Source organism: Neoarius graeffei, chromosome 28, assembly GCF_027579695.1.
Source record: "Neoarius graeffei isolate fNeoGra1 chromosome 28, fNeoGra1.pri, whole genome shotgun sequence".
Taxonomy (NCBI): domain Eukaryota; kingdom Metazoa; phylum Chordata; class Actinopteri; order Siluriformes; family Ariidae; genus Neoarius; species Neoarius graeffei.
In genome coordinates, this window is record NC_083596.1 from 39,235,138 (window position 1) to 39,262,992 (window position 27,855).

The window sequence follows — 27,855 nt, forward strand, 5'->3', positions numbered from 1 at the left end:
CAAACAAGCGAGTGTACGATTCATTACGCTGGGAAACATGCTGCATACCAACAGGGTATTTCATGACAAAAGAGCTAGTTAAAAGCTAACATGAAAAAAGAAGTCACAGCCGTTTTATTTTAAATCAATAATAGATAAAGCCAGGCAAATGTTTACTGGAAACGTGAGATCTTTGGTGCAGAAAAACACAAACAGCCGTGCTTCAGCACTCTTAACATTTTATATGTGGAATATATATATAAAAATTTTTGAAATTGGAGTCTTCAAATGGTGCATTCTGGTGGCATCTAGTGCCGATTTTGGCACAATTCAACATTATTAAAATTTGCTGGTTTTTACCTTGTCAAATATGCAAGGGCCAAAATTAGATTTGAAATAAAAATGCTTCGTAGCACACCTCTTCATTTTTCAATTCCAGGATGCCAGGAACAGAATCGAGTTCAAAAATCATGCAACAGCGCCATCTAGCGACCAGCGACCAGAATGTGGTTTTATGCCTGGCTGCGAATGACAGTCAGTGCACACAGCGAAACCCTTTATTTTCACTTCTGGGTTGAGTTCCAGGATAGTCTAGACCTATATATTACAATATCTTCCTATTTCTATAGTTATTACTCATTTTCAGAGGAGAATAGGAAATATTTAGGTGCACAATGTACTCTGCATTGTTCAATTTATAGTACTGATTTTTTTTTTTTGTGCAAGTGACAGTGCGATGGATTGCGAGTTGGCCTAATGGTTAGCGTGTCTGCTTCTCGACCAGGAGATCACGAGTTCTACTCACGGTTGGGTCATACCAAAGACCATCATAAAAATGGTACCTACTACTGTCTGGCAAGGCATGCTGCAATATAGATGTGAGTGGGGAAGTCAAACTCTCGTGGTTACCAGGGGACTAAGCCCCCCCACTGTAACCTTAGCTGTATAAACGAGAGGTTGAGGGCTACTGAAACGGAGATTGGCGCCGCACCCGTGTGCCTCAAAGACTTGGTTAGTACTGGGACAGGAGACTGCCTGGGAAGACCAGATTCTGGTGTGGAAGGGACTTTGACAGCGCGACAGAGCGCCGAGTATCTGCGCTTTGGGGAAAGCCCTGGGCTAGCACTAGATCATCTTGAGACACAACTTGAAACAGTTTATCAGGCCTTCAGAGAAGTATGATGGTGATTTAAAAAAAAAAAGAAGTCAATTCTGAACTAGTTTATTAAGTCACTCAGTCTCGATCTCCACCACTAAAACCATCTCCACTTCTTTCATTCCTGTGTGGTGAACAGACTCTGGAGAAATTACCCTCACAGCAGAGAGAATGACTAGCCAAAGAAGAAGCTGGATGAAACAAGGGCCAGGATGAGTTGAAATGATTGTTATGCAATTCCCACACAACCGGGCAGCATCTTTTTTCCACAAGCTCAACTCGGAACGCAAGCAACCCACACGCTTCCGTCCCACTCGCCACACAAAATCAGCGTGTTTCCTCAACAAACCACTAAGACTGATAGAAAAACATTTCGAACACCAACAAAAACGCCAACCTTCCCACATTCATGGAAAAACGAGAATGTTGACTCGGCTGGACAAAGCTGCCAAATCCCTGCTATTTATCACTTACTGTTACAGCCATCCAGTTGCACTCGGACAGTAGGTTTTTTTTTTTTAGTATGGGTCATGGTAATTATTCCCAAATGATCGACAGGACCAGTACTTATCTGTTTTAGGACATTACATATCTCAGGTTATAATGTGTCAGTGGTTTCGGCTCCAGTCCCAGCATACCACAGTTCATCATTTCACCTCCTTTCATACATGTTAGGTGAATTTAATGGATTAAAGGGTTAATCACAAACCTCTTTATGGCTGCAACACTGAAATAGGACATGGAGATATTATTTATACTTTTTCTCCATCTGCCAGGACGATACTAGTATATTAAATCTGTAGACAAAAGGCAGAAGTTTCATACAAATTGTAAAAGGATTACCAGAGGACTTTAATGGATATTCATTGGCATCCCAAATTGCACCACATGCTTGATCTCCAAACCAGCTGGAAGCCTCGCAATGTTTGCCAGATCATTTTATCTTACTAATACGTTTGTTTCCTAACTGTGAGAAATAATGGTCTCTGAATGTTTCAGCATCATTTAACCTACTCATACATTATCGTCGCTATAGTACAGAAGTGTATTGCTGTCACGCCAGAAAAATAAAAACGGAATCAGTATCGCATAACATGAAAAGTTTAGTTAGATGACGTTTTTAACATTTTAACAAAAGATATTCACATTATTGCGACATGCAAACTTAAATTATTGGTTATAACAAACGTTTTGCATTATACCAAGATAATTTATATTATTCTATCCACATTCACTGGATATGAGCAAATCGCTTGCTCTGATTGGTTACTCTACTACTACTACTAGGATAGCAGCTCATATACGGTGAGTAGAGAAAAACAAAATGGCGGAGCATTTTGCTAAACCAACCGAGGACGAAATACAACCCCAATTCCAAAAAAGTTGGGACACGGCGTAAAATCTAAATAAAAACAGAATGAGAAGATTTGCAAAATCATGGAAACCCTACATTTCATTGAAAATATTACAAAGACAACATATCACATGTTGGAACTGAGAAATTTTATTATTTTTCAAAAAAATTTCTGCTCATTTTGAATTTGATGTCAGCAACATGTTTCAGAAAAGTTGGGACAGGGGCAACAAAAGACTGAAAAAGTTGTGTAATGCTAAAAAACTAATTTGGTTAATTGTCAACAGGTCAGTAAGATGATTGTGTATAAAAAGAGCATCCCAGAGAGGCGGAGTCTCTCAGAAGTAAAAATGGGGCGGGGTTCACCGCTCTGTGAAAGACTGCGTGAGCAAACAGTGCAACAATTTAAGAATAACGTTCCTCAATGTAAAATTGCAAAGAATTTGGGGATCACATCTATGGTCCATAATATCATTAAAAGATTCAGAGAATCTGGAGAAATCTCTGTATGCAAGAGACAAGGCTGAAAACTGACATTGGATGCCTGTGAACTTCAGGCCCTCAGGAGACACTGCATTAAAAGCAGACACGTGTCTGTAGTGGAAATCACTGTATGGACTCAGGAGCACTTCAGAAAACCATAATCTGTGAAAACACTTCATTACTGCATCCACAAATGCAAGTTAAAACCAGATATAAACAACATCCAGAAACCCCGCCCCCTTCTCTGGGCCCGAGCTCTTTTACGATGGACTGAGGTGAAGTGGAAAACCGTCTAATGAATCAAAAGTAGAAATTCTTTTTAGAAATCATGGATCCCACGTCCTCCAGGCTAAAGAGGAGAGGAACCATCCGGTTTATCATCAGTGCACAGCTCAAAAGCCAGCATCTGTGATGGTATGAGGGGGCATTAGTGCACATGACATGGGTAGCTTGTACATCTGGGAAGGCATCATTAATGCTGCATGATATAAACACATTCCACAGCAATATGCTGCCATCCAGACTAAATCTTTTTCAGGGAAGGCCTTCCTTCTTTCAGCAAGACAATGCCAAACCGCTTTCTGCACATATTAAAACTACATGGCTCTGTAGTAAAAGAGTCCGGGTGCTAAACTGGCCTGCTGCAGTCCAGACCTGTCTCCCTTTTAAAACATTTTATGAATTTATTTTTTTTTTATGAACATTTATTATGAAGTGCAAAATACGACAAAGGAGACCCCGAACTGTTGAGCAACTGAAATTGTATATCAGGCAAGAATGGGACAACATTTCTCTTTCAGAACTACAGCAGCTGGTCTCCTCAGTTCCCAAACGTTTACAGAGTGTTGTTAACAGTAGCGATGATGCAACACAGCGGTAAATACGCCCCTGTCCCAACTTTTCTGAAAGATGTTGCTGACATCAAATTCAAAATGAGCATATATTTCTCAAAAAAAACAATAAAATTTCTCAGTTTCAATATATGTTGTCTTTGTACTATTTTCAATTAAATATAGCATTTCCATGATTTGTAAATTATCGCATTCTGTCTTTAGTTACAGTTTACACAGCGTCCCAACTTTTTTGGAATTGGGGTTGTAAGAACCTGACTTGAAAACAAAACCCCAAAAAAATACAAATGGAATGAAAGTATTTGATGGCAAGAAAGTCTCTTATTTTTCAAGAATAATTATTAGAGCATTTTTCACAAATTGCTCCTGTCATTTCACTGGTTTGTTTGCATTCTTCGTGTTTAAGCATTATAATTTGTTGAATATTTTTAGACTGGTTTAAAAGCTCAAAGAAAAGTAAAATTTGAACATTTTACTACGCGTGTATGCAATTTGTTGCCAAGTGCAAATGATTTTGTTGGACGTTTTGAATAAAAAGTTTTTACTTATCGAATTTGCCAAAAAAAAAAAAGGGCTGTTTCTCAAAATCCAGTGAAGGTGGATAGAATAAAACAATTATTCCACTCAATCTCGTCGTACGTGGCATATAGCCGACTCGGCGCTACATGCCTCATCAGCTCATGTACGACTCAATTTCGTGAAATAATTGAATTGTTAGGCTATAACGTGAAAATATTTGAATGAGGAAACGATGTGCAGAGAACTGAAACTGAGGAATAGAATTTTTTCTTATGTATTAAGAGTGTTATGGGATATTTGTTTACAACTGCTTCGGTGTAAATGACAACTTGTCTTATGAACGTTCCACAGCATTAATTGTAGCTATAAATTGATATAAAGTATGAAATAAATGTTCAATAAATAAATAAATAGTAAGTGTTGGCAAATTGTATCAGAACAATAAAATGCTTCAGGATGGTAAGTAACTCTGCTTTGCTTCGGGCCCCATCAAACGACCCCATTATTTATTTTCCTATAACTGCATGCTCCATCACATCATTTAGCTCTTTATTTTACTTTCACTGACTTTTTACTTGCAGTTTATATTGTTTCAGCATTGTTGTGCCTGCTTAATTAAACTAATTTGGATAATCGCACTTTTTATAAACCGTGGAATTACGGCTGGCCGATATACAAATTAATGCCAATATACAATCTATAACCCCAAAATCAGAAAAAAGTTGGGACGGTATCCTGAAATTGAAATTAATATCGAAAGCAATGATTTGTAAATAATCCTCGACAATACAACGGCACATTATTTAATGTTTTACCTAATGATTTTTTTCCCAAAATAAATACTTTTCAAAAAAGTTGGGACGGTAAAGCATTTACCACTTTATACTGTTGCCGTTCCTTCTCGCAGCATTTAAAAGATGTTTACGGACTGAAGGCCACCAAGTGACGAGTTTCAAGTGTTATTTTTATCGTTAACCCATTCTTCCTCTTAAGGTGTGCAACAGTACAGGGTCGTCATTGTCATATTTTTCGCCCATTTCAAAATTCGCCGCACGTTCTCTAGCGGGGACACAGAGGACAGGCGCCCTCTCCTTCCACAGCCATGCCTTTGTAATATGTGAAGAATGTGGTTTTGCGCTGTCTTGTTGAAATCTCCCTGGGAAAGATGCCATCTTGAAGGCAGCATATGTTGCTCCAAAATCTCAATGTACTTTTCTGCATTAATGCTCCATCACAGAAGTATAAGTCACCTTTGCCAAGGGCACTGATCCAACCCCATACCATGACACACCCTGGCTTTTGCTGGTATCAGTCTGGATGGTCCTTCTAGTCTTTGGTCCAGAGCACACAGCATCCATCTCTTCCAAAAGACCTGGAATACCAATTTGTCTGATCACAATACACATTTCCACTGTGTGATGGTCCATCCCAGATGCTTCCGAGCCCAGAGAAGTCGTCGACGGCACTTCTGGACACAGTTAACATAAGGCTTCCGTTTTGCACAGTAAAGCTTTAACTGGCATTTGTGGCTCTAACTCTGTATTGTAGTGCTTGACAAAGGTCTGCCAATCAGAGATCACGGGTGTTCAAGCTTAGGCTTGTGCCCTTTACACACAGAAATTCCTCCAGATTCCTTGAATGGATGTACGTTGTATATTAAACAAATGAAATGAAAGTTGACCAGACATGAAAACATGAAATATCTTGAGCTCATACTATCTGCAATGAAATACAAGCCAAAGTAAATTCAGAAATCACTGCTTTCTTTTTTTATTTGTATTTTCCATACTGTCCCAAAGTATTCTGATTTGGGGTTGTAATAACTTTTCTTAATATCATTTAATGCTAAAATGGATGTTTTGTTCTAAAAATGAGAATTTCTCACTTTTTCCACTGTTAAATACCTTCACTTTGTGTCATTCTTTACTCTCAGGAGATATACACTCTGCTATACTACTGTATATCAGCATACTGTAATATGTTTTGTGCCTTTACTATAAAAGTGAATGTAGTGCACCATTAAAATTGATTTGAAGTGTAAGAGTGCTCCTTAGGGTATAATTATATACAGTGCCTTGCAAAAGTATTCATCCCCCTTGGTGTTTGTCCTGTTTTGTCGCATTACAAGCTGGAATTAAAATGGATTTTGGGGGGGTTAGCACCATTTGATTTACACAACATGCCTACCACTTTAAAGGTGAAAATTGTGGTTTTATTGTGACACAAACAATAAGATGAAAAAACAGAAATCTGGAGTGCACAAAAAGGTATTCACTCCCACAAAGTCGATACTTTGTAGAGCCACTTTTTGCTGTAATTACAGCTGCAAGTCTCTTGGGGTCTGACTCGATTAGCTTAGCACATCTAGCCACTGGGATTTTTGCCCATTCCTCAAGGCAAAACTGCTTCAACTCCTTCAAGTTAGATGGGTTGCGTTGGTGTACAGCAATCTTCAAGTTATGCCACAGATTCTCAATTGGATTGAGGTCTGGGCTTTGACGAGGCCATTCCAAGATGTTTAAATGTTTCCCTTTAAACCACTCCAGTGTAGCTTTAGCAGTATGTTTAGGGTCATTGTCCTGCTGGAACGTGAACCTTTGTTCCAGTCTCAAACCTCTGGCTGACTCAAACAGGTTTTCCTCCAGAATTGCCCTGTATTTAGTGCCATCCATCTTTCCTTCAGTCCTGACCAGCTTTCCTGTCCCTGCAGATGAAAAATATCCCCACAGCATGATGTTGCCACCACCATGCTTCATTGTAGGGATGGTGTTCTCAGGGTGTTGGGTTTGTGCCACGCATGGGGTTTCCCATGATGGGCAAAAAGTTAAATTTTAGTTTCATTTGACCAGAGAATCTTCTTCCATGTGTTTGGGGAGTCTGCCACATGCTGTCGGGCAAACTCCAAACGGGTTTTCTTAAGCGCTGGCTTTTTTCTGGCCACTCTTCCATAAAACCCTGCTCTGTGGCGTGTACGGCTTAAAGTGGTCCTATGGACAGATACTCCCATCTTCGCTGTGGATCTTTGCAGCTCCTTCAGAGTTATCTTTGGTGCTTTTGTTGCATCTCTAATTAATGCCCTCCTTGCCCGGTCTGTGAGTTTTGGTGGGCGGCCTTCTCTTGTCAGGTTTGTAGTGGTGCCATATTCTTTCCATTTTGCTATAATGGATTTAATGGTGCTCCCTAGGATATTCAAAAAGTGTGGTGTATTTTTTATAACCCAACCCTGATCTATACTTCTTCACGACAGTGTCTCTGACCTGTTTGGAGGCTCCTTGGTTTTCATGTTGCTTGCTTAGTAGTGTTGCAGAGTCAGGGTCCTTCCTGAACAGGTTGATTTATACCGACATCATGTGACAGATCATGTGATACTTTGATTGCACACAGGTGGATCTTAAATCAACTAATTATGCGACTTATGAAGTGAATTGGTTGGACCAGCTCTTATTTAGGGGTTTCATACGAAAGGGGGTGAATACTTATGCACACTCCAGATTTCTGGTTTTTCAACTAAATTATTGTTTGTGTCACAATAAAACAACAACGTGCACCTTTAAAGTGGTAGGCGTGTTGTGTAAACCAAATGGTGCTAACCCTCCAAAAATCCATTTTAATTCCAGCTTGTAATGCGACAAAACAGGACAAACACCAAGGGGGATGAATACTTTTGCAAGGTACTGTATCTTAGAGGAGTTTAAAAGGCACAAAACACACACGTCCCCTGGTGAAAGATATATGAAAGGTGCAAAAGATCTACCCTTGAGGGTAGCAGCTCAGTGATGAGCGATGATGTACAGTCAGTAGTGTTTGCAGGTTTGGTTTCAACTTTAGTCTCAAGACTTGTGTTGCAGCAACCTGACTCATCTCTCTGTCTGCTTTCATACATGTTCTGTAGTGATTAATGATAAGGTGCTTTTGCTCAGGATATATTACACAGAAATGTGCTCGTAAATCAGTAAATCAATAAAAAGCAAATCAAAACACTATATTAAAAAGTGAAAACTCGAAAATGTGTTGACCAGATGTGATTCATGAAGCTATTCCTTAGAAATAAGGAGCTATTTCTTTTTCCTTTTTTTTTTTTTTGCATAACACAGCTCACTGTTCGGGTACTGTGATGCATCTACTACTTCTTGGACCGTTCGGCGTTTCTGATTCACCATCCGTTCCTGTAAAAAGGTCCCACGTGAATACTTAAGATCTGCACTTCCTACAAACAGTTTCTGCCCCACATTTTAGCCTTGCTTTCGAGAATAATCTCACCTCTAGACTTGTACAGTGTGTAAGAGCTGTTGCTGTATTCATACACTGTGCTGTGCGCCCAGGACTCTGATCCACAATCTGTCCAGACTGAACACACTCGGTACCATTTGATTTTACTCTTCTACACCTGTATACTGAAAGGATTTATATTCTCACTGTCAGGTGTCACCCAGAAGGGGATGAGGTTTTTTTTCTTGAGGTTCCTTCCACAGGTCATCACACTGTCACCATCGGTTGGCTCATTAGAGATTAAATCTGTATGCACAATTTCTTTATAAAATATCAGGCATTGTGAAAGTATTATGATTTTTTTTCCATATTGCCCACCGTCACATGTAAGTTATTATTGTTATTAGGGGTTCTAGCACTGAAGGTTATTATTATTAATGCTATCAGTAGTATTAGTACAAGTAGTAATATTATTAATGTGATTATTATTAGGAAAGGTAGTAGTACTACTACTACCACCACCAATGCTATTGTTATTACTATTAGTGGTAGTACTATTAATATTAATAATAGTACTACAAGCAATAGTGGTAGTACAAGTAACAGTACTATGAATTACTATTAGTGTTATTACTAGCACGTATAGTAGTAATTATTAATGGTATTAGTAGTAACACAAATAGTAGTAATAGTATAGTAGCAGCAATATTAAATGTGATTAGAAGCCATGGTCTAATGGTTAGAGAAGCAGCTTTGGGACTAAAAGGTCACCGGTTCGAGTCCCTGGACCAGCAGGAATGGCTAAAGTGCCCTTGACTGCTCTGGGTGTGTTGTTCGTCGCTCTGGATAAGAGCATCTGCTAATGCCATGAATGTAACGTAATGTAAGGATTATAGCAGTAGTACAAGCAGTAACAGTAGTAGCACTATCAATGCTATTAGTAGCAGCAGCAGCAGCAACCGTAATAGTACTAGTATTAATATTATTCGTAGTAATAGTAGTAGTACTAAAAGTAGTAGAAGTCGCAGTACAATTAATTACTATTAATGTTACTAGTAATAGTAGCACTATTATTAATTTTATTATTAGTAGTAATACTACAAGTAACAGTAGTGCAAGTAGTATTATGATTATTTTATAATGGTAGTAGCAGCAGCAGCAGCAACAACACTACTACTGTTACTATTAGTGATGATAACCACAGTAATAGTACGATTATTAATTTTAGTAGTAGTAGTAGTAGTAGTAGTAGTAGTGGAAGTAATACTACAAGTAACAGCAGTAGTAATATTATTATTATCAGCAGCAGCAACAATACTACTAATTAATGGTACCGTTATTAGTAATAGTAACCGCAGTAATACTATTGCTAATGATAAAATTAATAGTACAATCAACAATACTACTGTTACTATTATTGATAACAGTGTCTGCAGTAATAGTACTATTATTAATTTTATTAGGCAAGGCAAGTTTATTTATATAGCACATTTCATACACAGTGGCAGTTCAATGTGCTTTACAGAAGTAAAAGCAAAACAGTAAACAATAGAAAATAAAATTACATAAAATAAATGGGGAAGAAAAATAATAAGAATTAAACAACAGTAGAAATAAAATAATAAAATGAAGTAAAAGTTCAGTAAAAAACAGCAGAATAAAATAAAATAAAAGTTAAGTAAAGTTTAAAACATGCAGAGACTGTAAAAGTTAAGAAAGTTTAAAACATGTAAAGATGACAATATTAATCAGTTAGCAGAAAGCATCTGAGAACAGCTTGGTCTTTAGTCTAGATTTGAAGCTGCCAACAGCAGGAGCATTTTTGATGTCCTCTGGCAGTTGGTTCCATAGCTGTACTGCATAGTAGCTAAAAGCTGCTTCACCACACTTTGTTTTAACAACAGGTTTTACCAGTAAATTTTGCTGCTGCGATCTGGTAGATCTGATTGGGTTAGGCCGCTGCAACATATCAGAGAGGTAATTGGGCCCTGTACCATTTAGAGATTTGTACACCAGCAGCAATGCTTTAAAGTCAATTCTGTAGCTTACTGGAAGCCAGTGAAGGGACCTTAGAATTGGAGTAATGTGCTCTGTTCTTTTTGTTCGTGTGAGAACCCTAGCCGCTGCATTTTGAATCACCTGAAGTCGTTTGATGGTCTTTTTTGGCAGGCCTGTGAAAAGGCCATTGCAGTAGTCAACCCTACTAGAGATGAAGGCATGTATAAGTTCTTCCAGATCATTTTTTGACACAAGTCCTCTTAGTTTGGAAATGTTTTTTAGGTGATAAAATGCCGATTTAGTGATTGCTTTCATGTGACTGTCAAAGTTTAGCTCGCTGTCAATGAAAACACCAAGATTTTTAACCATATCTTTTGTTTTAATCCCCTTTGTGTCAAGAATAGTGGTAATCCTGAGTCTTTCATCTTTTTTCCCCAAATAGAATTACTTCTGTTTTATCTGTGTTCAGCTGAAGAAAATTTTGTGACATCCAGTTGTTGATTTGGTCGATACATTGGAAGACATATTCAAGGGGGGCATAATCATTAGGTGATAGAGCAAAATAAATTTGGGTGTCATCTGCATAGCAGTGATACAAAATTGAGTTGTTCTTGATAATTTGTCCAAGTGGGAGCATATAAAGGTTGAATAGTAATGGTCCAAGGATCGACCCCTGGGGGACACCACAGGTCAAGGACATTGATGTTGAGGTACAATTCCCCATGGTAACAAAGAAGCTTCCAAGTATGATTTTAACCAATTGATAAATTTACCAGTCAACCCAACCCAGTGTTCAAGTCGATATAGCAGTATGTTGTGATCAACAGTATCAAAAGCTGCACTGAGGTCCAGTAACACCAGGACCGATGTTTTGCCTGCATCAGTATTAAGACGTATGTCATTTATAACTTTAATCAGCGCTGTTTCAGTGCTATGATTGGCACGAAATCCTGACTGAAAGTTATCAAAACAGCGGTTTGATATCAAGGCAGTTAATTGATTGAAGACAATTTTTTCAAGGATTTTCCCGATGAATGGTAGATTTGATATTGGCCTGTAGTTGTTTAATACTGAAGCATCCAGATTATTCTTTTTAAGTAGGGGCTTTACAACGGCTTTTTTCAGGGACACAGGAACAATGCCAGTCTCTAGGGCTGTATTTATGATCTGAAGCACATCTGTAATTATGAGGTGAAGAACAGACTTAAAAAAGTTGGTGGGCAGAATGTCCAATTCAGATGTTGAGGAACTGAGATTTTGTACAGTTTTTTCAAGAGTCTCAATCAATTAAACAAAATTCTGACATTGTGTTGAAATTGTCTGTGTCACTGGTGATTGCAGCTTTTCAATTATTTGCAACTGAGATATGTTATGAGCAATATTCTACCCTTTGTTATTAGTAGTAATACTACAAGTAACAGTAGTACAAGTAGTAATATGATTATTAGTAGCAGCAACAATACTACTAATTAATGTTACCGTTATTAGTAATAGTAACTGCAGTAATAGTATTATTAATTTTATTAGCAGCAGCGGTATCAGCAACAATACTACTGTTACTATTATTAGTGATAGTATCTGCAGTAACATTATTATTATTAATTTTATTAATTACCAGTAGTAGCAGCAACAACAATACTACTGTTACTATTACTAGTAATAGTAACCACAGTAATAGTACTAATACTACAAGTAACAGTAGTACAAGTAGCAGCAGTAATATTGATTTAGGAGTAGCAGCAGCAACACTACTAATGCTACTATTATTATAGTAACTGCAGTAACAGTACTACTATTATTAATTTTATTATTGGCAGTAGTATCAGCAACAATACTACTGTTACTATTATTAGTAATAGCATCTGCAGAAATAGTACCATTATTAATTTTATTAGTAGTAATACTACAAGTAACAGTGGTACAAGTAGTAGCAACAATACTACTAATTAATGTTACCGTTATTAGTAATAGCATCTGCATTAATAGTACCATTATGAATTTTATTAGCAGTAGTATCAGCAACAGTACTACTGTTACTATTATTAGTGATAGTATCTGCAGTAATAGTACTATTATTAATTAGTAGTAATATTATGATTATTATTAGTATTAGTAGTAGTAGCAGCAACAATAATGTTACCATTATTAGTAATAGCAACTGCAGTAATAGTACTATTATTAATTTTAGTAGTAGTAGTAGTAGTAGTAACAGTAGTACAAGTAGTAGCAGTAATATGATTATTATTTAGTAGTAGCAGCAGCAACAATACTAATGTTACTATTATTAGTAATAGTAACTGCAGTAATGGCACTATTAATTTTATTATTAGCAGTAGTATCAGCAACAATACTACTGTTACTATTATTAGTAATAGTATCTGGAGTAAATGGTACTATTATTAATTTTATTAGTAGTAGTACTACAAGTAACAGTGGTACAAAAGTAGTGGCAGTAGCAGCAACAATACTACGAATTAATATGTTACCGTTATTAGTGATAGCAACTGCAGTAATAGTACTATTATTAATTTTAGTAGTAGTAGTAGTAGTAGTAGTAACAACAGTAGTACAAGTAGTAGCAGTAATATGATTATTATTTAGTAGTAACAGCAGCAGCAACAATACTACTAATTAATGTTACTATTATTAGTAATAGTAACTGCAGTAATGGCACTATTAATTTTATTATTAGCAGTAGTATCAGCAACAGTGCTACTGTTACTATTATTAGTGATAGTATCTGCAGTAATAGTACTATTATTAATTAGTAGTAATATGATTATTATTATTAGTAGTAGTAGTAGCAGCAGCAACAATACTACTAATTAATGTTACCGTTATTAGTAATAGCAACTACAGTAATAGTACTATTATTAATTTTAGTAGTAGTAACAGTAGTACAAGTAGTAGCAGTAATATGATTATTATTTAGTAGTAGCAGCAGCAACAATACTACTAATTAATGTTACTATTATTAGTAATAGTAACTGCAGTAATGGCACTATTAATTGTATTATTAGCAGTAGTATCAGCAACAATACTACTGTTACTAGTAATAGTATCTGGAGTAATGGTACTATTATTAATTGTATTAGTAGTAATATCTGCAGTAATAGTACTACTATTAATTTTATCATCAGTGGTAACACTACTAGCAGTAATGATATTTATGATTAATAGTATTACTAGTTTGACCTTTACCTGCCAGGAGCTGGAGGGAATCTCAGCGAACCTCCCGATGCCTCCAAACGCGTAGCATGTGTACATGTGGTCCAGGGACTCGGAGCAGTGCCAGAGCAGGCCGAAACTCACCGAGTGGCCGCTCCTCCCGTGCTGCTGCTCCTTCACGATCCACGCCGGAGAGATGAAGCTGAAGCTGCAGAGCGCAACGAGCGCGGCGGACAGCAGCAGCCAGAAGCAGCCCACACAGCTGAACATGGTGCCGGTGCCAACCGCGGCGTCTTTCCTGTCCCGGTCAGGCAGCACATGCATCTGGAGTGCGCGCGCTATACGTGGAAGCGAACATAAAGCCCGGTGTTTCGGAAGCCGAGATCACGTGTGAAGTGCGCGGAAAGATGAAAAGCCTTGAGCTCGGCTGAGGCAGGCAGGCGCGCGCGCAGAGAACCAAGTTCAGGCAAACGTCAGTGGAGTAAATCCCAGCACGCGCTACTTCCCAGCACCGCGCGTGCGCTGTCAGTCACAGCTCGCGCACATGATTCACGAACACAAACGCGAGTTTCGACAGATCAGTCCCGGCTGTCACACAGGCGCGCGCTCGGGGCTGACTGCGCTCGTCTCCAAACGCGCGTGCGTGTGCGCTCGGACGCGCCGCTTTACGCGCGTCAGCTGCCGGTGGGCGGTGCCTCGAGAGGTTTTCAATGGCCACAATCCAAACCGCATACTCGCGCACTAACAGTGCTTTGCTACGATGATATACTGAGCATTTACATCATGAGGACTGGTGCTGGATCCTGACACACTCTTGGACTTCTGCAGCCGATTCCATCATGATGCTCAACTTCTGCAACCTTCTCCTGCTCCTACATGGACACACTGGAAAGGTTTGCGCTTCACAAAAAAAACAAACTGTATAGAGATATAGGTTTATGCCCATTTCTCATCTTTGCAGCAATCTCACCTGGACACCTGATTTACTGGGAGACCAAATGGTCTCCCAGTGGCCAGATTTGGTCTCCTAGTCAATGCCAAACCAGCTTCACTGGGAGACCAAATTTTAAACCAAGTTCTGTCTTATCATTTGGTTCAATCAGTTGCAATTAATTAACCAAGTACCATGTAAGTATACATTTAACAAGGAAAATGAAGATCTGTTATAAGATATACACACAAGATCATGTTGGTTAAAGTGCCATTCCACCATTGGATGTATTTTTTTGGCATAAAATACAATATATTTTATGACAACATGACTAGACAGAGAAATCTTTTAGCTTCAAAATGATATCTCATCTCATTATCTCTAGCCGCTTTATCCTTCTACAGGGTCGCAGGCAAGCTGGAGCCTATCCCAGCTGACTACGGGCGAAAGGCGGGGTACACCCTGGACAAGTCGCCAGGTCATCACAGGGCTGACACATAGACACAGACAACCATTCACACTCACATTCACACCTACGGTCAATTTAGAGTCACCAGTTAACCTAACCTGCATGTCTTTGGACTGTGGGGGAAACCGGAGCACCCGGAGGAAACCCACGCGGACACGGGGAGAACATGCAAACTCCGCACAGAAAGGCCCTCGCTGGCCCCGGGGCTCGAACCCAGGACCTTCTTGCTGTGAGGCGACAGCGCTAACCACTACACCACCGTGCCGCCCTTCAAAATGATATATCAAACATAATTTTTTGACAACGACAAGTATATTAATTTTGCGACCAAAGTCACCTACCCTTTTAATTTCCGCGTGTGATGTCATCGGCAGGTTTCCCTTCTTGTGTACCACGTCACGTGGCACAGGTTATCAGCAATGGCGGATAGAACGCGATTGTCAGCTTCGGAAAAGAAGCGAAGGAAAATAGCAAGTGATGCCCAAAGGAAACGGTCGATGGTGAATATCGGCACAGCAATCGACAAGTGGAAATCGCGTTCTATCCGCCATTGCTGATAATCTGTGCCACGTCACACGTGACGTGGTACACAAGAAGGGGAACCTGCTGATGACATCACGTTTCACTACCGCGCGGAAATTAAAAGGGTAGGTGACTTTGGTCGCAAAATTAATATACTTGTCGTTGTCAAAAAATTATGTTTGATGTATCATTTTGAAGCTAAAAGATTTCTCTGTCTAGTCATGTTGTCATAAAATATATTGTATTTTATGCCAAAGAATACATCCAATGGTGGAATGGCACTTTAAGAAAAACAAAACTAAAATTTGGTTACTGAATTGGCTGATGTCAGAATCTGATGTCATTACTATGTAACTTTGAGTGTCTTTGACATAACATTTGTGCTTGGTAATTGCTCTTGATAGCTGTGTAGTCACTGTAGTGTGTTTGTCTGTATGGTGATTGGTGAACCATTTTGCATCACAGAATATGCCACAGCGGTGCAGCCGCATGGACTCTGGGGCCTGTGATTGTATTGCCCAGACCAGTTGGTCTCCTAGTGGAAAATCCTTTAAAAATGCTCTGCTAAGGACTGCTGGTGTGCGCATCCCAGGACTCTGTTTGACCAGAGAGGCGTCAATAACCAACCACCACACAGAAGAGGATGGGTTCCCTTTTGAGTCTGATGTCCTCTCAGGGAGTTTTTCCTTGCTAATTGTGTGGCATCCTGATAAAATAGCCAACAAGAGTATCTAATAAGTCTACAACTACGGTGTTTCAAATATTGTGCAAATTTCAGCTTGGTCTTGATCATCACCACTGTCCTCTCATTATATCCATCCATCCATCGCAGGCAAGCTGGAACCTATCCCAGCTGACTGTGTGTGAGAGGCAAGGTACATCCTGGACAAGTCGCCAGGTCATCGCAGGGCTGACACAGACACAACCAACCATTCACACTCGCACCTACGGTCAATTTAGAGCCACCAATGAACCTAACCTGCATGTCTTTGGACTGCGGAGGAAACCCATGCAGACAAGGCGAGAACATGCAATCTCCACACAGAAAGGCCCTTGCCAGCTGCTGGGCTTGAACCCAGGACCTTCTTGCTGTGAGGCAACAGCGCTCATTATACTGGTTTCTAAATTTAAACTTGCTTACATAGGCCACCCCAATGATGGTCACTGCAAATTTTAGGTCCAACATGCCAAAATGGCTTTTCCTCTTATTGGCCTCAAGAATAGTGACTGATAAATAAATAAATAAATATTGCAGCTACAGAATTAATTCTGAGAGTACATTCAATCAGGAGAATAAGTATTTAAAATAGGAAAGGGTGCTACTGCCCTCTATTGGACATTTCTTTTCTAAATCACTCATCTTCATAGGAAGGAGGAGAATCAGATGCACGCCATCCTTTCTTTCCATGCTCTTTGCCATGATTTGTTCACCTGTGCTAGTTAATCTCCTCAGAGATTATGCTTGATCAACATCCTTGTGAATATGATGTAGCTGCGATTTACACTCACCAACCACTGGAACATCTGTACACCTGTTTATTCATCCAATCACGTGGCAGCAGTGTCATGCATAAAATCATGCAAACAGAGGTTAATGCTCAACTCGGACATTAGGTCTTTGACAGTACCATGGTTGTTGATGCCAGCCAGGATGATTTGATCATTTCAGAAACCGTTAGTCTCCTGGGATTCACTCACTCACACGTCATGGTGGAAATGCCTTGTTAGAGCAGACAGAGGAGAATGGATAGACTGGTTCAAGCTGACAGGAAAGCAACAGTAACTCAAATCAACCACTGTGTACATCCAGGGTGAGCAGAAAAGCATCTCAGAACCAACAAATCTTCAGCCGAACAGGTTCACTGTAACTGCACAGTTGAAGATTAGAAAAAGACCAGGTGACGGGGTTCCCCCCCCCCCAAAGTCACTGAGCTCACATTTTTCTGATGTTCGCTGTGAACATTACCCATATAGGCATGATCTCATGCAGTGTACTGCTGGCACATGATTGCATGAACAGACAGGGGTACGGGTTTTCCTAATAACCTGACTGACTTACAAATAAAAGACGACAGAGATACGTTTCAATAATGTATATATATATTTAAATCAAACACAATTTAAATATTTTATAGATTAAGTACACATACATGTCAGAAAACATAATAAATGGTACATAGTACCAAAAGTCCATCTGTTTCTGGTTCATCTCCACATCTCGCCGAGGTCCAAAGCAGTATTGTTGCATCTTCAGAGTCCGCTATTCCCAAGGAACAGGCATGACTGGAATTCACTTAGACACACACGTGACAACTCATTTAAAAAAAGAAAAAAAGGAAAAAAAAAGGGGGGACAGACAAAGAAGTTACATTAATCCAAACCAGAAAGCTACATCATCATAGACTGGAGACATGGGGGTTTAACATTGCACTAGCGCTTGTCCATGTTGGAGTAAGACTACAGAGTGGAGCCGATTCTGGAGTCGACATGGAGGGAAGTTTAAGATGCAGCTTAATCAGTCAGTTTAAATCAACTTAAACTAACAACGTATCGGTCCATTCAGCTTCTCGATGATAAAAACCTGCTGTCGTAGTCCAGTTTAATGGCACAGCAATACCTACACGCCTGCAAAAAAAACTATACATAGCCACCATGAGTAAATCTTTGCACTATTTAAAAAAAAAAAAAAAAAGACAGCTATTGTAACCATCCTCATAAAAACGGAGGAAAGAAACTTCTAAGGGAAGATAAGAAACAAGGACCGGTCAGGGATTGGAGTAACCTGGGCTTCATGGTGACTTTGTTCAGGTTTTTCTGCACTTGGCATGGTAACAGCATAACACAGCGGACTCGTTTTATCTCCGTGTTCATCTCGCTTCACTGTCCGTTCGGGAGTTTGTTCTGGAAGTCCACCTCTCTTGTACATCTGGTTCCATTCATGCTTGCTATTTTTATTTGGGCTCCTCTTCTTAGGTTAAAAGAAAGCTTTCATAATGCTTGAAATGTTGGTCACATGGCCCCAAGTGTACACACACACACACACACACACACACACACACACACACACACAATTTCAGAGGAGGTTGTGAGACTGCAGCACTTTGTTTTAGCTTCATTATTACATAACTCGTCATTTGGGGAAATGCATTGGGGTGTGCAGTTTTATCTCCAGATTTCTGGCTCTGATGGCAGCAGCTGGGAGGCTGAGAGCAGAGCGAGTCTTCCCTCTTCATCAGCACACAAAGTCACAGCTAAAAGACATCACAGGTTTGTGGTTAGTACTGATAAAGGCTTCTTATGGAACCAAGTCTTATCTATTGTACCAAACTGCAAAAGCATGTGTGCGTGGCAGACGGGGAAAATCGATCAGACGTTGCTTTGCTGGTCAAAAGTCACACAATTTCATTGCGCAGCCTTTCGCTTTGATTATGGCATTGTTTTGACCACCTCATGCAGCATCACAACGTTTTCTTCCATCCAGAGTTACAATAATTTTTCATGGACACCTTGTCTTGATGACAGGAGAGTCGACCCACTCTAAAGTCTTCTCCAGTACATCCCAAAGACTTTCAATGGGGTTAAGATCAGGACCAACTGGTCGCCAGTTCATGTGTGAAAAGGATTCCGCATGCTCCTTGAACCACTCTTTCACAATCTGAGCCCTAATTTTATGCCATCAGGGAAGAAAAAAATAAAATAAAAATCCATAGACATGACAACCTGCTCATTCAGGTCATCAGCTGACTTCATTTTATTGCCCCATAATCTTGCTGAGCCTCGACGTGACCAACTAAAGCAACTCCAGATCATAACACTGTCTCCAGAGGCTTATACAGTGGCCACTACGCATGATGGGTGCATCACTTCATGTGCTTCCCTTCTCACTCTGACACGCCCATCACTCAGGAATAGGGTCAATCTGGACACTTCAGACCACATGACCTTTTTTCCCTGCAGTGCTCCAGAGTCTAATCTTTGTGCTTCTTATCGCAAACTGAAGCCTTTTCTTCCAGTTAGTCTCACAAGTGGTTTTCTTATGGCCACACAGCTGTTTAGTCCCGATCCTGCAAGTTCTCGTCACATTGTGCATGCAGAAATGCACTTACTTTCATTATTAAGCATAGCTGCGAGTTCACAGTAACGCTAACATCATTTACACAACCACAGGATGTCTTGACTTTTTTTTTTTTTAAAAACGAGAAGCTACTCACTGCATCAGTTAGGGTTAAACGAATAATTGTCAGCTGAAACATATAAATCACTGTAGTAATTATCCAATCAAAGGCTCTTAAGTATTTGCTTATTTAAATCCAAACAGTGGCTTTTTTTGGCCAGGTTGTGTATAAATATGAGAAACTGTCAAAATTTGACTGCATGAAAGATTTCCCCAAGTTGCCACACACACACACACAAAATGATCCAATTAACCCGGACTGTATAAAGAAGTCATGACACGTTGATCGTACCTGACTGGATGTTGGACGTGGGCTCTCCTGCTGTCCCTGCTGCATGACATCATTGACTATCATCTTAGCAATCTTCCACGCCATTTCCTCCTGAGCCTAGAATGAGCGTTCACAGGAACACAAATACGACTGAAACCAGGACTACTACAGATATATTTGCATTTGTACGGTAAACCATCACCATTTTTTGGCTTCTTTCATATTAACGTAATCGAATAAGCTTCAGTTGTAAATTTTTGACACGCCCACCTCGTCTGTTTCCCCTTGCACCCATTTCTTCATTGCTTGGGAAAACATTGAACCTAGGAGAGAAGCAGAGAGAGCTGTCTGAACTGTCCTTTGGTTCCACAACAACATCTGGATCCACTGCGAATTCACTGCAGGATCAGAAGCAGTGAACTCTGTGTACCAGAAGGATGGAAAACGCCCGAGTGGCCGCGCTGCGCTTCAGTGGCTCCGCGTTACATTTTGAGTCAATCTCAAAAACTGTTATCCAAAGCACATAAATGTGACAAAGAACAAGAGTGGGTGAACCAGCGAGAGAGAGATTTCTCCTTTCATCTCCTGCTCTTCATCGTAATCACACCAAATCATAGTCTTCTCATCACCATGGCAACACACACTTCAATTCACTCAAACCCCAGTCTGAAGAGCACTTCAGCACGAGTTGAGAGCCGATTCACCCAGCGTGCAACACAACGCTCACATGCCAGTGTGTCAGACAAGACAAGCAGACAGAACAGGACTCAAAATATTCAGACAGCCGCTTATCGTTTATAAAGCGGACTCAAGACAAGAAAAAGCCGAATTTGGTTTCACGATCACGGCGCCGTGCATTTCTTACCCTTGGATTTCTTGATGTCCGGTTCTGGCTCGGCTTCCCGGATAAACTGGCCCAGCTCGTTAACTTTTCCAAAGGTCATTCTTCTGAACAGAAGAAGAGACAGTACCAATAAAAACTTCAGCAAAACCAATTTGAGGTCATTCATGGCCATTTAAAAAAAAAAATAAAAAGGTTCACTTCTGAACAATTGACTATTACCTGTTAATAAGAATAATAAGATATTCTTCTATCAGTATGTCGGCAAGACAACACCTCACACATGCTCTGATTCTTGACACAAGTGACAGTAACTCATGGATAATAGTAACAAACTAGACCGGACAATTCCCCGGGGGAAATTATGAGAGGATGCAGTGCGCGAAGCAATTCGGTCACGCATGTTCACTGGCCGTGAACGTGTGACCTGCTATGAAGCTACAATGCCGCACTGTCCCTTTTAAAAATAAAATAAACTCTAAACTCTAAGAAGAGTGTTTGTAGTTTGTATGTACGAACAGAAGTGTTCCTAATAAAGCGGGCGGCTAAGGTGAAGTGTCATGCCGACCGAGGCTGTTTTTTTTTTTTCACAAAAAAAAGAAATTCACAAAATTCTTTCACACTGAGCGCTAGAAGGGTCTCCTGAATAGACTGATGTAATTTTTTGTCTGTAGTGTTAAATATGAGAGACTTTTCTGTCACTTTTATAATGGGTGTCAATGAGCTAAGACACACAAGGTCTGGAGTTTTCTGCTGTTTCTTATGAAGGACCAGGCCTCGAACAATGACAAATAACTCGACAACGGAAGCAGCTATTCACAAAATTCTTTCACAGTGAGCGCTAGAAGGGTCTCCTGAATCAACTGATGTAATTTTTTGTCTGTAGTGTTAAAAATGACGACACTAGAATGAGTTAAAAATGAGAGACTTTTCTGTCACGTTTATAATGGGCGTCAATGAGGCCTTTCAGCTGCAGTCTCCTGAGTTTGAGGCTTCTCATTCAAAAACTGTAAATCCTATCGTTTAGGTAGACACATTGTGTGAATCAGGACAAGTTTTACTACTACTTTTGAGAAAATCATGTCTGTAGAGTGAAATTTGTGGCTGAAAACACAGTTTAAGCGAGAAAGTTTGAGTTTTTTTTTCAACCTCTCTCCACTCTAAGGTAACGAGCTTCACTGGTGTGTAACGCAATAGACACCCATTCAAAAGCCGGATTTTCTCCCGGAACCCACATGGCGTTTGAGCCGGGACTGATCCGAAAGTGTAGAACCTAGCAGAAAAGTTGAATGCCAGACCCACAGAGGAGAAGTTTTCCTACGTTTTAGAGTTTGAATCACGTCTCTAGGCGAAAGCATGCCAGAGCAGCGGATGTTTGAAAAAGTGCTTTTTTTTCAATTAATTCCATAGAAATGAATGGGGTTTTTTTGGGACAAGTGTGACTACTACTTTTGAGAAAATTATGTCTGTAGTGTGAAATTTGTGGCTGAAAACACAGTTTAAGTTTGAAATTTTTTTTTTTTTTTTTAAAGATATTTTTTTGGGCTTTTTGCACCTTTATTGGATAGGACAGTGTAGAGACAGGAAATGAGCGGGAGAGAGACGGGAAGGGATCGGGAAATGACCTCGGGCCGGAATCGAACCCAGGTCGCCCGCATTCATGGTATGGCGCCTTAACCACCTGAGCCACGACGCCCCCTTAAGTTTGAAATTTTGAGCATGATTTGTGTGTGTGCTTGAGACAGCAGCCCCCCTCTGCCCCGTCACTGGCCCCAATCGGCATGGTGACGGGCCTGAACAGGAGAGTTAAGACACACACAAGATTTTGTCAGGTGTCTGCTGTGTTTTGCTAAGGAGTAGACCTCGAACAATCACAAATAACTCGACAATGAAAGCAGCTATTCACAAAATTCTTTCACAGTGAGCGCTAGAAGGGTCTCCTGAATAGACTGATGTAATTTTTTTGTCTGTATTGTTAAAAATGAGGACGCTACAGGGAGTTAAAAACGAGTGACTTTTCAACCACGTTTATAATGGGAGTCAATGAGGCCGCTCACCTGTGCTCTCCTCACTTTGAGGCTTCTCATTCAAAAACTGTAAATCCTATCGTTTAGGTAGACACATTGTGTGAATCAGGACAAGTTTTCCTACTACTTTTGAGAAAATCATGTCTGTAGAGGGAAATTTGTGGCTGAAAACACAGTTTAAGCGAGAAAGTTTGACCTTTTTTTTCAAGCTCTCTCCACTCTGACTTAATGAGCTGCACTGGTGTGTAACGCAATAGACACCCATTCAAAAGCCGGATTTTCTCCCGGAACCCACATGGCGTTTGAGCCGGGACTGATCCGAAAGTGTAGAACCTAGCAGAAAAGTTGGATGCCAGATCCACAGAGGAGAAGTTTTCCTATGTTTTAGAGTTTGAATCACGTCTCTAGGTGAAAGCATGCCAGAGCAGTGGATGTTTGAAAAAGTGCTTTTTTTTCAATTAATTCCATAGAAATGAATGGGGTTTTTTTGGGCGATTTTTCGCGACTACGTCGCGAAAAAATCGTATTCTGTAGAGAAAAGTAATAGCATAGCGAGTCCGATCGAGCCGCACGATTTGATATATTGTTTGTCTGTGTGCGACGTACGGTTATTGAGTTATTTGAAATCGAAATTTGCGTAGGAGGAAGAAGAATACGGAAGAAGAAGAAGAAACACGTAGAACAATAGTTGCAGTGCTTTGCACTGCAACCTATGGGCTCCCCTAGGGGAGCCCATAGGTTGCTGTGCTGCAGCACTGCATCCTAATTAAGAAGAAGAAGAAGAAATACGTAGAAGAACAATAGTTGCAGTGCTTTGCACTGCAACCTATGGGCTCCCCTAGGGGAGCCCATAGGTTGCTGTGCTGCAGCACTGCATCCTAATAATAAGAAAAAGATATAGTTTGGCCTCTAAAGTCTTTTAAAGATGCTGTATAATTTATAAAAATCACACAATGATAATATAAGAGAAACTGAATTGAACTGAAGTATATGAATTCTCAGAAAATAGAAAAATCCACAAAGATTTTTTTACCCATACCTGTTTAGACCCATCTAATAATTTGTGCTAATGTTAAATTATTTAGACGTCACCGCAGCCCCCCCCACCTTTTTTTAACCCCTAAAGTTACACGACACATTGAACAACAGCAATAAATAACCTAATTCATGTAAAAAGAAGTGAATATTCCAATTTAAACAACATTTATTTCAATGACCGACTCTGTAATGTCAGAGACACTTGGACGCTATAAACTCACCCAGCGTATGGTCTCTGATACAGAGACTCGGGGTCCAGACTGGCAATGTCCACCGTTATCGCTTCATCGAAGTTCTTCAGGATTTTCACAGCCACTTTTTTGGAGCCCTGCTTTATCGTAAAGGGAAGGAGTTTACAAAGGAAACTTGCACAGTCTCAATCTGATAAGACAGTGAGAACATCAGACTCTGAAAACTTCACCGCTGTCACGATACTAATGCCAGGGACAAACAAAATCAGGTTTTCATTCAGTGGTGCGATGATATGGTCCGTGCTACTCTTTCCTGAATAGCGTAAACGAAGAGCTATGCAGACTCCAATAAGGTCTTTACGTGCGATTAGAGAGCACCACAGAAGGTATAAACATGACATGCTTCATTATCAGGAGAAGATAAACACTATGCCTGGGATACGAGTACTCATTATTTTCCATAGTGTGTATTAATGCACTTAGTCATACTTGGGAGTTAAAATTACCTTAGTGGCCACTGTTTAGCCTTGTTAATTAAACCAGGCAAGCACAACACAGGACTGGAGCTTTAATGACTATGATTTGTCCAGAATATAATCTAGACATAATGGTAAAATACTGTACACCTCTAAAGCCTTATTAGTACAGCAGCAATTCGATTTCTCACTATACGCCTGGAGCACTGCTGGAGACCATGAAGAAAGAGTCACTTGGCAAAACAACTACCAGACAGAAATCTACCTTTTAGTCCCATGCTCCTATGAACACCTACCCCTTTTAACGTAGTAACATTTACACAAGACGAAATGTCATCACGCCGTACAGAAATGCCATAAGCCAAGGCCAGCCAATGAAAGCGAAGAGATCTGATTGATTAAGTGTGTGGCTGAAAGGTCACCTGGGCCTGCGACCCTTCCGAGATGCCGGAGCCACGTTCGCTGTCCATGGTTGCGCCCTGACCCAACGCCGCCGAGTTTCCCACGATGAACTCATCCGCCCGTACAGAATTGATAAGGTCACTCAAGTATTTGTAGTACAGGTCACTGGATAAGAAGCCTGGCAAGTAGACCTGGGGTTAACAACAGAGAGTGGGCTGAAAGCAGGGATAATTCCACAACGCCGCACTGCTAGTATAAGAAACACACAGGTTGGTTGGTTGTTTTTTTTTTCCATAGATGAACAACCCATATTCAAAAGTTGAAGATCTGAAGTTTTATAGAATGTCAATGTTTTCTGAACTTTTTTAGGAAAAATTGAAAAACACTTAATTTCCCCTTTTTTCTTACAAAATATAAAAAGTGCTTTTAAACATCAAGAATTTCTAATATTACTTACTGGAGACGCTGTTTTTCTGTGTCTTGGTCACAAATGGCATCCTATTAGGCATATAGTGCACTATGTACACCAAGTGTCACAACATGATGTAGTAATTATTTTGGCCTCACTGTGCATCGGTGAAGGGAATGACTTTTTTTTTTTTAATATGCTAATAATAATTTCAACAACAGGAGGAGAAAAGCTATTTTTTCCTAAAGCTTGAGCTTCTTCTAATTAAAAGAAGCTAATTCCAGTCTCAGTTATTCATGCAAAAACACATTTGCATTACAAAATAATGGGCGAATCTTTAATGCGACACAAAACGCAGTTTAGAATTAGGACCGATTTGTGCTCCGGCTGTTGACGAGGTCCTGACTGACCTTCTCCATGGTGGTCCAGGCCTGGCGTAGTGGAGTGGTGAAGCAGTCAGGCAGGGGGCCGCCTTCTCGACAGATATTCGACTCAATCTCCATCCGAACCGAGTCACCAAAACCCAACGGATTTGTGGCTTGGAGTGAAAAATACCTGAGGACGGACAGATAAATGTGGTTACGTCACGCCATCATGTCTTTGACTGCAAATCTTCATGGCGTTCAACTAAAACCCATTATTCTATTTACGTTCACTGGATATGAGCAATAGCGTGCTCTGATTGGCTACTACTAGGATATCCACTCGTATACCGCGAGTAGAGAAAAACCAAAAAACGGCGAAGCGTGTTGCTGAACCAACCGAGGATGAAATAAAAACTCTACTCGATAAAACAAAAATACAAAAAAAGGCAACAAAGTATTTGATGGTAAAAATGCATCTTTTTTTTTATTTTTCAAGAATTATCATTATCGCATTTTTCACAAACTGCTCGTCATTTCGCCAGACGTTTTGTATAAAGTTTTTATTTATCGAATTTGCAAAAAAAAAAAAAAAAAAGTAAATTAAAAAATGCTCCATTTCTCAAAATCCAGTGAACATGGATAGAATAAAACAGTTATTCCACTCGATTTCATGGTATAACTTCAATAGAACACGGATATTCCAAAAGGAATCTAGGTGCATCAGTAATACAGAGACAGGAAGAAATATCTACTGGGGGGGGAATCTATGAAATCAGTGAAGACGACAGAATTACTAATAAGATTCGGTTAGGTTTTCAAAATGTACGTGCATATGCATTTGAAATCCAAGTGCTTGAAGTTCAGAAATGCAAGGGAATCAAACATACTGAGGTAATATTTATACTGAAAGGAGAATACTGCATCTAGCAAGAAAGCACCTGCATTAAGGTATACTTTAAGAAATGAAAAATTGAAAAACTGCTGTTGTATCAAAGGAATAAAACATTTCAGGATGTGCTGTTAACCCTAACTCCTTGTTGTGTTTTGCCAGCTTCCATAAGGACTAAATCACACATCAGGATGTCTGATGCAACGAGGATGTCCTACTTGTCATAAAGGATCATGGCGTCATTCTGTGCCTCCTGTCCATCGTATTGTCCTTTTTTAGCAGCCAGCTGAACCTGGAAGTTATCCGCAGCCAGCCAGAACTGCAGGATGTTCACTGCCTCCTCCTTCTCCATGTACTGCACGCAGCAACCAAATTCAGCCATAACAGCAAACAATCCCTCAGCACTTTCCACTTCAAAATCATTTTTTTACACTCTGGTCAACTTTTCTGCATGCTCAGCATCTTTTACATCATTCTACAGTACATTAAGGGTGGTCATCTTTACCATATAGCAATACGCAGAAACACTATGATTACATGGGTAAAAAGGTATTTCTTTAAAAAAAAAAAAAACCTACAACACACAACTAGGTCCTCACCTCGGAGAAGTAGAAGAGGGCGGACTCACAGAACATGATGTCTGCCAAGAACACAGTACCGCTGGTCAGCACCTCGATCTGGTACTTGCAAAAATAATGGCTCCGTAAGAACTCGCTAAAGTGCCTGAGGAAGACAGAGGATATAATTAAATGTGGTTTTGGGCAATCAGTCGAACATAACGTGACAAGCAAATAATCAAGTGCTGAGGTTGTTAATGAAGCAACATGTGCCTGTCTGGCTGATAATTAAATGAAAACTTGCAGCCTTAATTAGTGCATCATTGTTAAATAACGTATCAGCAGTTTTTACTTTGTGGTTAGACATGGGGGAAGTGTTCGGTCAAACGGTCACTTACGTTAAAGCTGACTTCTATAAAAGTTTGAATATTTTCCTGTTGCACACTTTACATTCAAATCTTCAATTTAAAAACGTACCCTACCGAAGAACAGCTCTCTTTTATGTACAGTATATATGCAAGCACTGCACTCTTAATCACTATTGTCTTGTCTTCAGGTGGTTCCATGAGGCAAGAT

At 39.9% G+C, this 27,855-nt stretch overlaps 2 protein-coding genes across 5 annotated transcripts in view; both read right to left on the reverse strand.

Annotated features, from left to right (window-relative positions):
• The window catches only part of LOC132875521 (LHFPL tetraspan subfamily member 7 protein), a 303,568-nt gene extending 289,306 nt beyond the window's left edge, over window positions 1-14,262 (reverse strand). Inside the window, exon 1 of the mRNA XM_060912353.1 lies at window positions 13,751-14,262. Within this exon, the coding sequence (XP_060768336.1) occupies window positions 13,751-14,041 (291 nt within the window). The 5' untranslated portion in view covers window positions 14,042-14,262. The remainder of the gene's footprint in view (window positions 1-13,750) is intronic.
• Window positions 14,263-17,721: 3,459 nt separating this feature from the next.
• The window catches only part of akap10 (A kinase (PRKA) anchor protein 10), a 30,343-nt gene continuing 20,209 nt past the window's right edge, over window positions 17,722-27,855 (reverse strand). For 2 of the 4 annotated variants that reach the window (XM_060912954.1, XM_060912953.1), the window contains exons 7-15: window positions 27,322-27,445; window positions 26,941-27,077; window positions 25,879-26,023; window positions 25,080-25,250; window positions 24,212-24,321; window positions 20,950-21,032; window positions 20,355-20,407; window positions 20,106-20,201; window positions 17,722-18,890 (exon numbers count right to left, since the gene is read on the reverse strand). In XM_060912954.1, coding sequence (XP_060768937.1) covers window positions 18,885-18,890; window positions 20,106-20,201; window positions 20,355-20,407; window positions 20,950-21,032; window positions 24,212-24,321; window positions 25,080-25,250; window positions 25,879-26,023; window positions 26,941-27,077; window positions 27,322-27,445 — 925 coding nt within the window. In that variant the 3' untranslated portion in view covers window positions 17,722-18,884. The remainder of the gene's footprint in view (window positions 18,891-20,105; window positions 20,202-20,354; window positions 20,408-20,949; window positions 21,033-24,211; window positions 24,322-25,079; window positions 25,251-25,878; window positions 26,024-26,940; window positions 27,078-27,321; window positions 27,446-27,855) is intronic. The other 2 variants (XM_060912955.1, XM_060912956.1) reach the window with 2 other exon arrangements.